Source organism: Perognathus longimembris, chromosome 6 (assembly GCF_023159225.1).
Source record: "Perognathus longimembris pacificus isolate PPM17 chromosome 6, ASM2315922v1, whole genome shotgun sequence".
NCBI lineage: Eukaryota > Metazoa > Chordata > Mammalia > Rodentia > Heteromyidae > Perognathus > Perognathus longimembris.
Genome location: NC_063166.1, coordinates 51527341 through 51545059, shown reverse-complemented (window position 1 = coordinate 51545059; position 17719 = coordinate 51527341). Strand labels below are relative to the sequence as shown.

The following is a 17719-nucleotide window of genomic DNA, read 5'->3' as shown; positions in this document are numbered from 1 at the left end:
AGATCTGAGAATTGAGTTTCAAAGCCAGCGCAGGCAGGAAAGTTCTTGAGATTCTTATCTCTAATAAACCACCCAAAAAGCTGGAAATGAAGACGTGCCTCAAGTGGTAGAATGCCAGGCTTGTGTGAAACGCTAAAGGACAGTAGAATCTAGGCCCTTCCACACCCCAGTACAAACACACACGTACACACACACACACACACACACACACACACACACACACACAAAATCAAGATCACCTCTGTGAATACTTCCCATGAAAACTGCTCTGGTTGTATTTCATTATACTTCATTGCAAATTCCCTCAGAGTTGTAATCATTATCATCTGACATTGGAGCACTGAGCAGTAGTCCGCTCTGTTTCTGTCACATGTTGGATCAAGTACAAAAGATAGTTGTTTCCTATCTGTTAAATAAGCAGAGCTGGAAAGAAGATCCCAAGCAGGTCTTTAGCACACAACTGACCCCAGGAGGAACTCGGAGTTCCCCATTCTGTTTCTCTCACACACAATTACAGAAGGCAAAACTGCCTGCAGTACCCTGTGAAGGAAGTCTTGACAAAGTACTTTCTCCTCCAAAACATTTGCAAGGACTCTGTAAGCTACAAAGCACCTCCATGTTGGAAATGTGTTGCTTCAATTCATTTCTAACTGAACAGCTTGCTAAAAAGTTTGGTGGAAAAGAACATCCATCACAGCCCAGCATAACTCGGGGTGGCCTCACCACCCCCATCCCTGCACGGAGCAGGGGTACCAGCAGAGCCCCCATCACAGCACACCATGGCTGGCACACAGCCAAGGCACTGTCGTGTTCCCCCTTTTCTGGTCATTATTCACCCACCCCCAGTGGTTTTCCCAACCATACTTAATACTTAAAGCAGCTGCTGCCCCTTTTCTGACTTTCAAGTTCTGTTAATTCTTACTTGGGCATTGAAGAAAATCTATTTCTCTGAGGCTTTCCCTGCTCTCTCTCTCTCTCTCTCACTCGCTCTCTCTCTCTCTCTCCCTCTCTCCCTCTCTCCTCTCTCTTTCTCCCCCAATCTCTCCATCCCCTATTTCCATTCAGCTAGGTTACAGCCAAAAGTTGGCCTAACCATTGTGACAGGATAGTTGCTCAGCTGATAACCCCATATAAAATGTAAGAAAGTACTGTGATCTGAAATCAAATGTCCATCTCAAAGAAAGTCAGTACCACAATCCTCTCCAAACCCTAAATATCTCCCAGAATTTTTCATCTGTACCTTTACACACCTGTCTTTCTATCCATTTGACAATTGCCTTTCCTTAAATAGCACATGAAAGATGCAATTTTTTGTTTCCTTGAGTTTAAATGTCACCATTATGGGAGAAGTGTCATTTCATACTTAAATGTTGTAAGTACACACAGCTTTGGTTACATTGGGGATTATGTAGGATTTTTTTTTGAGTAACAGCTCTACTGTGGGTAAGGAGAACATGTTTCCAGTTTACAACCCATCTGGTGACTGGCTATTTCTTGTAGTGCCAGCTTCATAGCAAATGCCAGGCTGAAATGTGTACGGGAAACAGGCCACAGTGAGACCATTTTGTGCCAAGTCTTCAGAGGACACCAAAGTATGGTCCAGCTAGCAAAGGACAGTCTTAGGAACAGCAAGCTAGTGACCCTCCAATATTTCCCCATGAACCTGGTCTGCAAACATTCTTGTCACCTCCACAGTAGGTCGGGAACTGTGCAGGGTTCAGGACCAACACAGTGGAGTGGCTTCTCACAACAAAGCCTGGGTATGTATAGTCCATGATGAGTGCTGAGCAGGTTATCTCCGTCCATTTTCTGTTGCTTTAACAAAATACCTGAGACTGGATAATATGTAAAGAAGAGGGGTCTATTTTGACTCATAGTTCTGGAGTCTGGGAAACCCAAGAGTAGTTGGCTATATCTGTTGAGGGCTTTAGGCTGCTTTAATCATGGCAGAAAGTAGAAAGATCAGAAGATGAGTGAGAGAGAGAACAAGGGCTGGATGCCTGTCATGGCCACTCATTCCCATGAGAAAGGCATTAACTTGGGAAAACTTGGCACCCATGACCCAAAAGCACCTCCCACTAAATCACATCTCCCAACACCTCCTAAACATGAGTTGGAGGAGACAAGCTTTACTCCAACCTTGCCAAAGGGAAGGCTGAATGTCTGCCACAGTCCAGGCATTGATGCTGGCAGAATGAGGTGAAGAAGTGGCTTCAGAAAGCATAATCCATGCTTGGATAATTAACAGATATAAATAATCATATGTTTATAACTAGATGGATTTTTCTCAAAATGAGTAACCAGTCTTTGCTAATTTTTCTGGGAAACACTACAAATTTTTGCCATGCTCATATTTTTGCTGTCAGCATATGAAAAGATTATTGATGGGGACCAGGTGAAGCAACAGAGTCAAAGTGAGAATGATGCAGGAAGATAATGGAAAGAATAGTCTCCCACAGAGAAGACATTTAAAAGGCAAGCAAGCTGGGCATTGGTGACTCACACCTGTAATTCTAGCTACTTGAGAGGCTGAGTTCAGGAGGATCTCAGTTCCAGGTCAGCTTGGAGCAAAAAAGAAGTTGTTCATTGTCTGGGAATGTGGCTTAGTGGTAGAGTGCTTGCCTAGCATGCATGAGGCCCTGGGTTTAATTCCTTGGTACCACAAAAACAAGAAATAAGTAGAGTTAAAATAAAATATTTTTTAAAAGCTGTGTATGATGGTATGCCCCTGCCATGACAGGAAGTGTAAAATAGGAAGGGTCACAATGCAGGCATGGACCAGGTAAAATGTGAGACCCTATCTCAAATCAACCAGTATTTGAAAGAGCTGGTAGTATAGCTCAGTGGTAGACCTCTTGCTTAGCAAGTGCATAGTCCTGAATTCAAACTCATGTACAAATGAACAGATAAATGGCAAAAAATTGAACAGCAATGGGGAATAGACCCTGTCAAATCAGGCTGCTGTCATGACTTATTTGTGGTATGACCTGTAACATGTTCTGATTTATTTAGAATGGTTCTAGTAAATCTTATGAGTAACACGAACTATAAATGATCAGATAAAGCATGTTGAAATGAAAATATCTAAATGCAACCACATAAATAATTATTTAATCCATGACTGATGGCTTGAACAATTATTTGGCAGATATCCGCCCCCCCCCCCACCACCACATGGGCACTGTGCCTTTTCTGCCTAGGCCATGGGTGTGGGTGTGCTCCATTGAATGCTAAGAGATGTGGAGTAAGCAGGGACTTGAAATCTGCCTAAGCAATTGAGCTTATCCTTCCATGCTCTCACGTTTTGCCATCAATAGAATATGCCTCAGGGAGTTGTCAGTCCAAGGAAAAGAGAATACACATAAGTGCAGACCCTAACCCAACTACCATGTGGAGCCAGGCCAGCCAGCATCAGCTAGCCACAGATGTCACTCAGCCCACATCAGTGCTGAACATTGATTTCTAATGAAGCCTTATTGTGGCACACAGATGATCGGTATAATAACCAGAGACTTAAGTTTTTGTTAGAAAATTCTCTTTCAAACTAAAGCTAGCTATTATGGTCTGGATCTTAAATGTTCCCCAACCAATGACCTATAAGCTAAAAGTTTGATACATGCCGGTGGCATGGCAGAACCTTGAGGAGGTGGGGCCTACTAGAAGGAAGTTAGGTCATTGGGATGTGCCCTTGAAGGGATATGGGTACTCCTACCCCTTCCTGTTGCTTTGTTTCCTGGCTACCATGAGGTAACCTGGCTTCTACTGCCACATGATGTACTGTGCTGCCCAGAAGTTACCAAACCAAGTGACTAGAGACGGAAATCTCTGAAACAAATATTTTTTCCTTATATGTTGATTTTTCTCAGGTATTTTGCCATAGCCAGGGAAAGCTAACCCCCACCATAGCCAAAACTGATTCGAAGTTAACTATCACTAGTAAAACTTTAACTTAAAAGTCAGAGGTTTTACAAAATACATTACAGGCTGTAGGGAGCCCTCGTTAGATAGTGCAGCCCTCCACATCCCAGTGCATTGTCCTGCCCACCTCCCTCAAGCCTGCTGTGAAAAGGCCCATCTTGCAGTGTAGTTGTTAACTGCTAGCATGGAAGAGACTGGACAAACACCAAACTCTGGGCATGTGGGGCCTGTGCACTCCAGTTTACTCAACTGAAAAGGAATACTGTTTTGGCATGCAGATTTTGAAAGGACAAAAGACCTTAAACCATTGCCCATTTTAGGTTCAAGCTTTGCCTCTCTGGACAGGGTGAGTCTTTGTTGTTCCAGGCAGCCAAGATTCATGGTTTGCAGCAGGTGGGAGCCTCAATAATTTAAGCAAAATGCTGGCTCTTTCAGCCAAGAAAAATACTGTTCACAGAGGCAATACTGCCTTACATCATCTGGATAGGAAGCAGACAGACATAAAATCTGAGCCTCCAGTAAAGGCAAGTAGGAAGGATGCCACCCCTCTATGCTCAATGGTCTCTTGGCATTCCATAGCAGAGGATCTGGAGTATGGTAGAACTTCCTAGACATAGTTGCCCTCAGGGAAGCCATCTGAATGTTATTCTAGATTGTTTTTCCTAAGCAAATAAAACAGCCTATTTCTTTCTTTCTTTTTTTCTTTGTGGTACAGGTACTGGGGCTTGAACTCAGGGCTTAGCTTTTCTGCTTAAAGCTGGTGGTCTATTTGAGCTACAGCTCTACTTCTGGTTTTTTGCTGCTCCATTAGTGATAAGAATCTTATGGACTTTTATGCCCTGGGGGTTGGCTTCACACCAAGACTCTTAGATCTCAGCCTCCTGAGTAGTAGGTATCACAGGTGTGAGCCACCAGCCTACTCTTAATTTTGTATTGAAATCAAATTTTGCATCATTCACTTAGCTAAATTGAATACACTTGTTATTTATTTTGCCTTGTAAAATGACTTTTCATATCCTTTTAGAAGCCTGTGAAAGGTAGAGACCCAAAATGTGTACCTTCAGAAATTTCTGTAGGTAAAATGATTAATTCTTTTTTGTTGTTGTTGTTGCGGGTCCTGGAGCTTGAACTCAGGACCTGAGCATGACCCCTGAGCTTCTTTGGGCTCAAGGCTAGCACTCTACCTCTTGAGCCACAGTTCCACTTTCAGTTTTTTCTGTTTATGTGGTACTGAGGAATCAAACCCAGGGCTTTATGCATGCTAGGCAAGCACTCTACTTCTAAGCCACATTCCCAGCCTAAAATGGTTAAATCAATGTCACACACAGCACAAGCTCCACTTCCTTCATCTTATACTGTAATTGACCTTAAAACTAATTAGCTAGTAGAATAGCATTTGTAATTGCATGCTAATTTTGAAAACTGTAAGTAAATGATATAGACTGTTACTATCAAAATGCTTTTGCATAAGAGAAATATTTTCAATATTATTTTATATGTTCTGATAAAAATAACACATCCTCAGTCCTTCTGGCTAGCTCTTGACACATGAGTGTGTGTGTGTGTGTGTGTGTGTGTGTGAGAGAGAGAGAGAGAGAGAGAGAGAGAGAGACAGAGACAGAGAGACAGACAGACAGACAGATAGACAGAGAGACCTGGGGTTTGAACTCAGGGCCTTGTGCCCTCACTTGACTTTTTTGATCCAGTAAATTCTAAAACTCAGAATTTGAATCATGATAAGAAGTATCTGTTGAAAAGCAAAATGGTATAGCCTTTAGTTCTCAAAAAAATGGAGGAAATAATTCTTGTCAACCCAAGTCAGCATTTAAATATTAAAATATCAGTAACACCATGTGCTTGATTTTTTTTAAACCATTTTCTCTTCATATCTTAAGAACTTGTATGTATTGCAAACTTTGGTAATTTTGTTTCCTTAATAAGTATAACAAATAGAGAACAAAAACAAGATAAAAGGTTTTATTCTAGACTGTTTCATTCAGTATAATTTCAACTTTCAAATTATAGGAACATAAATGAATGTCCTACTTCTGCATCAGAAGTACTTGACTACTTTGTGGGATGTTTTGTGCCAATTCTTTACTAAATTATCTTGGTTGAGGTTGCTAGGTAACACCACTGGCTTCCAGCAGCTGAAAAATGAGAGGGTTACAGGGAGCAATTCCACATTATTAGCATTTGACTAATAAGTTGGGTTTAAAAAAACCAACAACTGTATATCTTAGCATTCTGCCTCCTTTTCTAGGGACTGTCATTGTCTATGGGAATACAATCGATGCTTACACCACTGTGGAAACACTCTTACACATTGGCATCAGGGGCTCCTGCATCTATCTTGTACATCCCCCACCAAAATCAGTCATCACCTGCTTCAACAACCGCACAGTGGAAAGAGCCGTGGATGAAGCACTCCAGGTGGCTGGAGTCATCACTCACAAGGATGCGCTGCTGGCTCAGTGGAAGATGGACCCGTTCTCAGACCTCATCCACACTGTGCACTTCACCACATCCACCAAGCCTTTCAGCCTTCCGTGTTCTGTAAGTTCAGCTCTTCCCACCTCCCTTTCAGTGGGGAGCGGTCACCTTCCCAGGACTGGAGACACTGGAAGATTGTGAACAGTGAATTCATACACACATTTTGTTTCAGACTGTTCAGGTTATCTCTTGCTCAATAACAAGCTACTACAAACTCACTGGCATAAAACAACAGCTTTTATATTATTATTATTATATCTCCTGCTCTGGGGGTTTGGCTGGTCCCAACTGGGCATTCCTCATTGAATATCTCTTATGCAGTTGAAGTCAGACAGTAGATAGGGCTGGAATCATTTAGAAGGCATGTTCACTAACTTGGCCATTCGTGCTGAAACAGCTTCAAGTATCATTTTAGTCAAAATACTTACAAATGGTCCCTTTAGTATGACTGGGCCTCTTCAGAGCATGATGTCTTGGTTCTAAGAGTAAGCAGACAGAAAGAAAGAGAAATGGAGGGATGCACCTCTGTTTATGACCTGTGCTCAGTAATAATATAGCATCACTTCTGCCTTATTGTTGGCTACCGTCAAGTTACCATATCCATCACATATTCAAGGGGGAGGGAAGCAGACCTCCCCGACAGATGGGATAAAATGATCAGGTGCTGGAAAGGGGCCCCTCCCTATTATGAATCTTCCATAAGTACCAACTGCTGACCAAAGGAGGATGAAAAATCAGAGTGACAGAGGCCAGGACATGTCTGCGGAGGTCACTCCTTGTGATGCAAAGCAGGGCAAGGGAAGATGGGAGAAGGTATCTGACAACAGACAGAACAACATCTAGCCCGGGCTGCTGTGGCAAGAAGTATATCTCGAAGTTGTATTAATTGAAAATAAATAAACTTGAAAGTATTTGCAAGATTTTTTTGCCACAATTCTGATTTTAATGTAAATAAGAAAAACAGGTAAAAGGGGGTTCCTAGAGAACCAGTATTCAGTGGTGATTTGGGAAGATTTCCTTAGGCCTCTACTTGTTAAAAACAAAATGAGAGGGAGAGGTGCTCGCCTCCCGAGGTTCCTGGGCTATACCTGCCAGTCTTCAAGGATTACTATTATGGGGAAAATGTTTTAGTAAAGACATTTTCCTCCTTCCCATCTTTAGTAAGTGTGTGTCACGATAGAAAAGCATAAACAGTAACCCTTTCAAAATAACATGAATGTCTGTCTTTTCATCACTATGTTTCTAACACAGAGCCTAGAGCCCACTTGGTGATTCAAGTATTTGTGGAATGGATAAATAAATGAATGCAGAGACACGGATCTCAGGTAGCATGGTGCCCAGGACAGGGGAAGTTCTCAGTAAATGATAGTATCTGAAAATACTTGACACTCCTACAAAGACGGCTGTTACCAGAGCCAAGATCTTGGATCCAGAAATGGCAGAAATGAGATGAGGACCTAGAGAAATAACAGTCAGGGATTTTTGTTGTTGTTTCATTTTGTTTTTTAATCAGACTATCCACTGGAAGAACATGAGAGATGCAACTCTCTGACCAAAAGCAAGTGGGGCAGCAGCTGCCTACACAGAGGAAAAAAGAACTTATCTATGGAAAAAGTCACAACAAATCCTTAAAAAAAAAACCTGAGTGGAGACACAAGGCTCACGGGCAGCCTGAGTTAAAAACACAGTGCTCAGCCAGGCAATGGTGGCTCCTGCCTGTGATCCCAGCAACTGGAGAGACTGAGATCTGAGGATCAGTTTGAAGCCAGCCCAAGCCGAATAGACTGTGAGAGTCTCCAATTACCCCCAAACCAGGAGTGGAGTTGTGGCTCAAAGTAGTAGAGCAATAGCCTTGCACATAAAAGCTCAGGGACAGCACCCAAACCCTGAATTCAAGTCCTATAACTGACAACAACAACAACAACAAAGTCTTCCTCACACAGATCCAGCCAGGATCAGCTCCTGAGACCCTGCCTGACCCTGAGAGTCAAAGGTGACCAGTGAGCAAGCAGGAAGATCTGATCTAGACCAATCAGGACTAGACATACTTTGCAAGTTTCAGACCCTTATTTGCATAAAGGACCCTGAATGAAACTCTGAGGGTGAGGTTTCAACCTGAAGTTTATATCCTGAGAAAAGTTTTGGGTAACAAATTCAGTTGCTTTACCAGATATCAGACTATTTGGATTTTATGCTTATGGTAATTTTGTTCAAGACATTTATCCATTTATTTTAAGTTGGTCAAAAGTGTTGGCATTAATTTATTTATATATCATTATTTTATTATCTACCATACTTAAAGTATGTTGTTCTGTTTGTTCTAGATGTTGTTCTGTCTGTTGTCAGATACCTTCTCCCATCTTCCCTTGCCCTGCTTTGATCACAAGGATACTTTATAGCATACTTTTATTATCTGCCATACTTAGTTGTAATAACTCCATTTTTTCTGGTTTTGTTGAATTGCATTTAGTTCTGTCTCTGTCTTTATTCCTCTCAGTCTAAATAGAGGTTTGTCAATTTTATTGATTATATTTTCAAAGAAATCAACTTTACTTCCAGGTAAAGTTGGCTCCTTTTCTCTATATTCAGTCACTTTTCTTTTTCATTGATTTCTGCTCTTAATAATTGTGTTCTTCATTCTGCTTTTTCTAAATTTACCTTGTTTCCTCTCTTTTCTAGTTTTTAAGGTAGAGCTCTAGGGCATTGATTTATGTATTCATTTAAACTGTAAGCTTTCTTTGTTTTAGCTGCCTCACAAATTTTGAGTTTTCTAAATAGTTTATGTTCATTGACTTCCAATTTAATGCTACTGAGATCAGAGAATATATTCTTTATAATTATTCAATACATATTTATTAATAATATTTATTAAGACTTGTACATCTGAGTAATTATATTTGGATCTAAAAGAGTGTGTTCTAAGCCAGGTGCAGGTGTCTCGCCTACACACTTAGGGGGCTGAGATCTGAGAATCATGTATCTGCTTTCTTTTGGATTTTTCTTCTAGTCATAGGGTCTGAACTTAGGATCTTGGCACTGTCTCTGAGCTCTTTTGATCAAGGCTAAGCCCTCTACTATCTTGAGACACAGTGCCACTTCCTTCTTTTGGAATTTTCGGAGTATCTTATTCCATTTCTGATGCCTTTTAAACTGTATGTAACTTATTACTTAGTGATTGCTTTATGGATTGTAATATATATCACCAAGCATTCTGTAGGCTTGATATCGCATATTTCACATAAAATGTAAAAGCCTTGCAACAATACAGACACTTCCTCCCATATCCTGTGCATTTATTTTGTTACATTCACTGCATATATTACATCTACTCACATTGAAAAACAACCATAACAATATTGTAGGTTTTATTTTTAACAGTCACCATATATACATAAATGTACATGTAATAAATACATGAATTATCCAGCTATTTTTTCATTTGTTGTTCTTTATTTTTAAAATACAAATCTCTCACCAGATTGTACAACTTCCTATTGAACTTTGAGTATTGTAAATCTGCAACAAACAACAAATTGTCTAGTCTTCCTCTGTCTGAAATATTTTATTGTGCCATGACTCTTGAAGGATACTTTTACTGGATATAGAATTTCAGGCTGTTTTTTTCCTAGTACTTTGAATATGTTTTTAATCATGTTCTGGCATCACACATTTTGATTTAAAAAAACCTGTAGTTATTGAAACATTATTCCCCTGTATTTAATGTATTGTTTACTAGCCATGTTTTCTAGGTAGTTTGTTTATCATTGTTTTGGCCAGTTAATGCTACGTAGATTCCGTCTTTATGTTTAAAAATTTTTATCTTGTGATTTAGTTGAGCTTCTTGAATCTGTAAATTTATGACTCACTAAATTAAAAAATTCTTGGCCATTTTTTTTCTTACCCCATTCTTCTCTCCTTTTCTCGGGGCCCTCAATTCCATATCTGTTAGTTTTTAATAATTTTCTTTGGTGCTTTTGGTTCTGTATGTTTTAATTCTTTTCTCTTTGTTTTTCAAACTGGCCATCTTCTGTTGATATAACTTCAGAGTTCATTATTTTTCTCTTCTATTAGAACATAAAATTCCTAGAATATACCTTCTTTTAAAAGCTCCCAACCATAGGTGGAAATTATCTCTGTGCTAGTTATTGTTCCAAGGTTTTACTGTCCTATACAATCTGCCTGATGTTAAATACAAATTATAATCTTCAGGTGGCTGTTTTCCTGTTGTGTAGTTGTGGAATTTGTAGTTGTTATTGGTGGGAAGTTTAGTCTCAGGGGATTTTGCCACCATACCAGAATCACAATTCTCTTGGAATTGATGTTTTGCCCATATATCAAGGCCTTGCTATTCTTGCCCTGTAGTGGTACCACATGTGCTCTCAGTCTCTATCCAGTCTATACTCCACTTACACTTGTTCTTAAAGAGTATGTGTCCCATTTTTGTCAGTATCCATCTCTCCAGTTTAATGGTCAGCTCCATGTTTAATTTCCCTAAGACATTCTTGGAACCTTCCACAGTGCTTGGCAAAGAAGTGCTTGTCTGAATGCGAATGAATGAGGTTTATCAAATCAATTTGCCACTTCCCTCTATAGTTTTCAGCCTGTTACACAGACTACTGTGAAACCCTAGGACATAAAAAGAAATTGTGAATGTCTATACTACAACATTATAAGTAAATACTACTATAATACTAATCACCTTTAAAGCTAACACTCTATCAAGTATTCCTGTTAAATGTGCCATTTAGCAAAAAGAAAAGTAGTTTAGTTAGAGAAGGAAAACTGATAGGTAGAACTTTTGTGAGGATGCTAAAAGGAACTCCTGAAATTTGTCAAGGATTCAAGAGGTTGATGACGCAGATGCGTATACATAATTTGAATCCAAGTTTTTATGTAGGTCAAAATGCACTTTTCTGTATATGGGAAAGCAGGAAGTGGGAGAGTAAGAAAGTATGTGTAGGGCTGGGGATATAGCCTAGTGGCAAGAGTGCCTGCCTCGGATACACGAGGCCCTAGGTTCGATTCCCCAGCACCACATATACAGAAAACGGCCAGAAGCGGCGCTGTGGCTCAAGTGGCAGAGTGCTAGCCTTGAGCGGGAAGAAGCCAGGGACAGTGCTCAGGCCCTGAATCCAAGGCCCAGGACTGGCCAAAAAAAAAAGAAAGTATGTGTAGGGAGAGAAGAAGATTGGGAGTCAGAGACTCGGGAGATACAGTTCCTATAGTTGCTGGATATGCTAGTGCCTTCTATACCAGGATTGGAAGCAATAAGACAGGAACAGGGCTGGGAATATGGCCTAGTGGCAAGAGTGCCTGCCTCCCATACATGAAGTCCTGGGTTTGATTCCCCAGCACCACATATATATAAAACGGCCAGAAGGGGCACTGTGGCTCAAGTGGCAGAGTGCTAGCCTTGAACAAAAAGAAGCCAGGGACAGTGTTCAGGTCCTGAGTTGAAGGCCCAGGACTAGCAAAAAAAAAAAAAAAAAAAATGACAGGAACAGTGTTGGCAGCTAGGAAGGCCTATAGCTCATCCTCCCTAGGGCATGCTGCAGAGACAAGACTGCTGGGTTAAAAAAAAGTCTAGAAATGAGGGGGCTGGGAATGTGACTTAGTGGTAGAATGCTAGCATGCACTAAGCCCTAGATTCGATTCCTCAGCACCACATAAACAGAAAAAGCCGGAAGTGGCACTATGGCTCAAGAGGTAGAGTGCTAGTCTCGAGCAAAAAGAAGCCAGGGACAGTGCTCAGGCCCTGAGTTCAAGTCCCAGGACTGCCCCCCCCCCCAAAAAAAAATCTAGAAATGAGGCAATATGAAGATTCAAGACTGAATGGGGTAACCCCAAGAAGAAACCTGGAAAGACCTAAGTAAGATATGAGAAAAAGGAAATAGAAGAAAGCTAAGCTCAGGCTATTAGAAATGTAGAAGATTGGAGGTAAGGGATAGGGACTCAGATATAAGCTTCTTAAAGGGAAAGAATATTTATTCCTGTGGTAGATATTCCATTGGTCAACATCCTTCTCCCCACTGTATGTCTGAACTGATTGGTTACAGAAGTGTGACACTGAGTGATCTTAAGTTGTTTCTTGTTTTGGGTTTTTTTTTGGGGGGGGGTGTTTGTTTTTTTGTCCATTGTGGGGCTTGAACTCAGGGCCTGAGTGCTATCCCTGAGCTCTTTTGCTCAAGGTTAGTGCTCTCCCAATTAAGCCACTGCTCCACTTCCAGTTTTTGAGTGGTTAATTAGAAATAAGAGTCTCTCGAGGACTTTTCTGCCCCAACCAGCTTTGAACCATGATGCTCAGATCTCAGACTCCTGAGTAGTTAGGATTACAGATGTGAGCCACTGGCAGCTGGATTTTTTTTAATACCAAAAATATTCATTCTCTCTCTCTCTCTCTCTCTCTTTCTCACTCCCTCTTGTTCTTTCCATTTCTCCCTTCCTCATTCTCTCTCTCTCCCATATACATGCATACACACATATACCCCCACAGAGACACATTGTGACAAACTTTTGATGGATTATTTTGCACTCCAAATAATAAAATACTCTAGAATGTGAAATCAAGAGTAATAACTGAGTTATGATGTGATTGTTCATACTGTAGGTGTTCTTCAGCTTCTATGAGAAGAACGTGGATTATGACACATTTAAAGCCTTCAATGATGCATGTCTTGTGTATGACGGCCGGCTGGTGATTGATACCAACTTCCACACCAATGACATAGCCATTAGAGCTGCTGGATCCCTCACCAAATTCTCTAACAGATACTACTCAAATGACTGGACTCACAGCAACTTTAGTTCCAAAGAAATTGGATTCCAGCTGGCAGCAGCTATGCTCAATCTCTTTGACCCAACTCTTGAACCTGTGACTGAGCCACCAGCTGATCTAGACCGACTCATCCCCATGTACAAGGGTGCCAAGATACAAGGTATGTGAGCAGCTCTCCTTCCTTCCTTTGATGAAATCACAGATTAACAGCTCTCAATGTTTGCCTTAGACTTGGTGAAGAGATTTCTGCCTATCATTGGATTGCCATGGAGATAAAGGAGGGAGTCCATCTCATTTCTGAAGTATTTATTATGAGCCTGGTATTATGTACTTGATGGCACTTTGCATTTTAAACATTTATTATAAAGCATCTCCTAACTGTAATCACCATTTTACAAACTAGGAAATGATCAGTAACTTGCCTAGAGCGGGCAGAGGTGATCTGCCATGACATCTTTCACAAAATGTCCATTCTTCCCTTATGCTTGGACATCAGGAAATCCTTCCAGACAGCTGATGTTAACCCACTATCTCAGATAAGCTCAACCACTCACACCTCTAAAAGAATCCACTTTTACCCTCTAAGATTTGTTGATTCCTAAAGAGACAATTTGAGTATCCCTTCGTGTTTGATGTGGTGGTGATAGATACTTTTAAGATGGTATCTTTGAGATGTCAGCAGTGTTATATACTCTTAGCTACTCAGGAGATGGAAATTAGAAAGCTGGCTGGAAGGTCTAAGACAGCCCTGGACAGTGAGTGGGGGGAGGAAGCGAGAGAGGGGGGAATACTGTGCAAAAAGAAATGTACTCATTATCTTACTTATATAACTGTAACCCCTCTGTACATCATCTTTACAAAAAAAAAAAAAGCCCAGGGAAAAACAAACTACTGCCAGCTATGCAGGCATGTGGGAATAAATAAGAGGATCATGGTTCAGGCCAGTCAGTCCCAGACATAAATATGAGACTATATATCAAAAATAACCAAAGCAAAATTGGCTGGGGTATGATTCTAGTGGAAGAGAGTCTGCCTAGCAAGCATGCAGCCCTGATTTCAAACCCCAGTGCTGCCAAAATAAAACAGAAAAGCATACACATTTACAAATGTTTATGATCACTTTCAAGAAGTTCATGAATGGGGCTGGGGATATGGCCTAGTGGCAAGAGAGCTTGCCTCGTATACATGAGGCCCTGGGTTTGATTCCCCAGCACCACATATACAGAAAACGGCCAGAAGTGGCGCTGTGGCTCAAGTGGCAGAGTGCTAGCCTTGAGCGGGAAGAAGCCAGGGACAGTGCTCAGGCCCTGAGTCCAAGGCTCAGGACTGGCAAAAAAAAAAAAAAAAAAAAGAAGTTCATGAATGAACCCTTAAAACTATACAGACTCCTGTGATGTCTGTAGATGCTAACCCAGTAGCTATACATTAATCTAAAGGGACAAAAGCCTCACATTCCAGCCTTTGTCTATCTCTACCTAACAAGGTGACCTCAAGGAAATACTGTTCTGTTTCCCACTGTGAGTGACACCTGAGTCAAAGTGACCATCATGGGCAAGCAAGAAAGGAGTGACGTCAGATGTCTGAGCTTGACCAGCTCAGGGTTCAGGGGCAGCCCCACAGTATTAAAGACTTTGTCATCAGAGCTTTCCAAAGCATTAAACAATGAAATTTCCTTATAAAGCAAGGGTTAAAAAATATTTAGTCTTGTGAGTATTGTTATTGCATTGGTTTGCCCTTTAACCTTTGTCTTACCATTTTGGTGTTCCCCTTCCCTTCCCTAATTCAAATAAACATATATACAATGCCCAGGGTACTGAAATCAAGACAATATGTTGGAAATTTACTGTACAACTTGGGGTGGGGGCTGGTGGGTTGGAGGGAGAGAAGGTGGGATAAAAGTGAGGGAGGGGGTAGCAGGCATAACAAGAAATGTACTTACTACCTTATGTATGTAACTGTAACCCCTCTGTACATCACCTTGGCAATAAAATTTAATTTAAAAAATATTTTGGTCTTACAAGCAAAGGACTTCTTAGTAATTAATTAGTCTTAGAAAATTTAAAGGACCCTATACTTTTTTTTTTTTTTTTTTTTTTTGGCCAGTCCTAGGCCGTGAACTCAGGGCCTGAGCACTCTCCCTGGCTTCTTTTTTGCTCAAGGCTAGCACTCTGCCACTTGAGCCACAGCGCCACTTCTGGCCATTTTCTGTATATGTGGTGCTGAGGAATCGAACCCAGGGCCTCATGTATACGAGGCAAGCACTCTTGCCACTAGGCCATATTCCCAGCCCCAAATTTAAAGGACCCTATACTTTTACCTCATGTATGGTGTATACACATGCACATCTGAAAGAAGCTGGGAGGAGAGCACAGAATGAGTGGAAAATGAGGGGGGAATACAGCAGAAAGGGCTCAACAGCTGCAATGGGCACTGATGAGAGCAAACTCAGCAGCTCAAGGGCAGTGGGGAGGAGGGAAGAAACGAGAGAAAAAGAAGGAACAGACTACACTAAGCAAGAGGAAAGAAAAAAATATATATATATATATCACCCAATCTGGAAGGAATTGTTTTATTGTTAATAATCATAGAGGTCATAATCATTGTAGACTAGATTGACAATGTTCATCAAGGGGAAGATTTTTTTTAATGAAAAAAGCAAGGGGGGTGGATTGGGGAGAGAGAAGGAGGAAGAAAACTGAGGAAGGGGGTAACAAGTATGACAAGAAATGTATATGTATTCATTACCTTAAGTATGTAACAGTAACTCCACTGTACATCCTTTGACAATAAAAATAAAAAATGTTTTGGCTCTATTTGGAGAAACAATGTGGAATGGCAAAAGCATTGCAGTCCTTAAGGTTTCTGAAAGTCTTGATCTAGTTGGCAGGTACAGGTTAGGGTGTGCGGAGCTGTGGGGAAGCACAGGAGATAGGCAGGCTTAGGGAAGTACATCTTGGAGCGTTGGTGACTATGTGAAGGAGTACAGTGCTACCTTATGCTGATTTGAGTAAACAAAGTTCAGCCACTTAAGGTTATTCCTTGCTGTTGCTGTACTATAGTGAAAGATCCTGAGGCATGTACACATTGTAGGCATTTCCATCCTGTAGTGAAAATAGGAGCTGTTCCCTATCTCATTAACAATTCACTTCAAATGCACAAAACCTGTCATTTCCTCTAGGAGGCATTCTTCCTGGATCTTACTATTATCTGCATATTGCCAAACCTGCCATTCCAACTCCTATAGAGGTGCAGATGGCACAGCCTGATTTTGTAAGTATTGTTTCTAAATTTCATTTTACTTTGGGATATAACACTTCATTTTATGGGAAGGTGAAATTCTTTACTCAAAAGTCTTCATCAAAATAAATCCATTGTGCTAGTCAGCACATTATTAAGGTGGCACCTGATAGTCTTTGGTTCTCAGGCCGTTTTGTGGTCTCCCCAACAATGGGGTAATGATGACCTATGTAGCCAGTAGAAAAATGTGGAAATGAGTGTGTGATTCAAAGGTAAGTTATGAGTGATACTGTAGCTTCCAACTTTCCTGCTTCTGCATCACCTGCTGCCATGTTACTTTCCTAGACTAGGATGAGTCAGAGCATGCTGACCAGCAACTCCTCCCCACCTGGGCTGTCCATGTGACCTGGGCTCCCTCACCTCAGAGCAGCATTAGAGCACTCACACTACTCGGGACCGCTCATGACTCCAAGGGCATGAGTTCCCCTTGGCAAATGGGCAGCTTGGATGCCTTGTGTGGCCCAGCCTTGTAAGTCACACAGTATCACTCCTATACCTCTTTTGGACCAGTCACATCCCACAGGGAGGAAGGAAGGGAAGGAGGGAGAAAGGGAGAGAGGGAAAGAGGAAGGAAAGAGAGAGGAAGAAGAAGTAGAGAGGAGGAAGGGGAGACAGGAGACCATATCTCAATGAGAAGAGTATTAAGGACATATTGCAAAAGAATAAGTGTAATAGGGGTTCACCTTGGGAAAATACAATCTGCCACTACTGAGTTTGGTCAGATAAACAGGTGAAGACCATCATTCCAACACTGAACACCTTTGATTGCTTTAGATAAATAACTTGAGATGAACACATATAAGAGCTGGAGAACATCTCAGAATGAACCAGATTCAAGAGCACTGCATGATTTCCTACATAAAGTGCCATTTATTAATGAATTTCATGCCCTATCTGAACGAAGGCAAAGGAAAAGCCAAAGGGGGTTTTAGGTAATGAGAATTATATCGAGCGAACAACTTGAATGGATTCTTTGGCTGGTGCTATACCAGTATTTGAACAGGACCCCTGACTTTAATTAACCATTTTGCCAGGTGGGCCTCCTTTTTAATTAGAACAGAAGATCTAAACAGATTTTTTTTTCTGTTTTATCATCCAAGAATAAAAATGTAGGATGGCTCCATGGCAATCTTTAGGAGTTAAAATTAATTTAAGTAAAATGGTTGCCAAAGTGGTTCAGCAGTCACCTAAATATAGCCAACTGATCAAGAGTGGAGCCCACTGAACAGTATTTCA

General features: G+C 41.1%; 1 protein-coding gene across 1 annotated transcript in view; it reads left to right on the top strand.

Annotated features, from left to right (window-relative positions):
* Positions 1 to 17719, top strand: part of Cfap61 (cilia and flagella associated protein 61) — a 242956-nt gene that overhangs the window by 180632 nt on the left and 44605 nt on the right. Inside the window, exons 22-24 of the mRNA XM_048348715.1 lie at positions 6182 to 6474; positions 13019 to 13346; positions 16365 to 16456. Coding sequence (XP_048204672.1) covers positions 6182 to 6474; positions 13019 to 13346; positions 16365 to 16456 — 713 coding nt within the window. The remainder of the gene's footprint in view (positions 1 to 6181; positions 6475 to 13018; positions 13347 to 16364; positions 16457 to 17719) is intronic.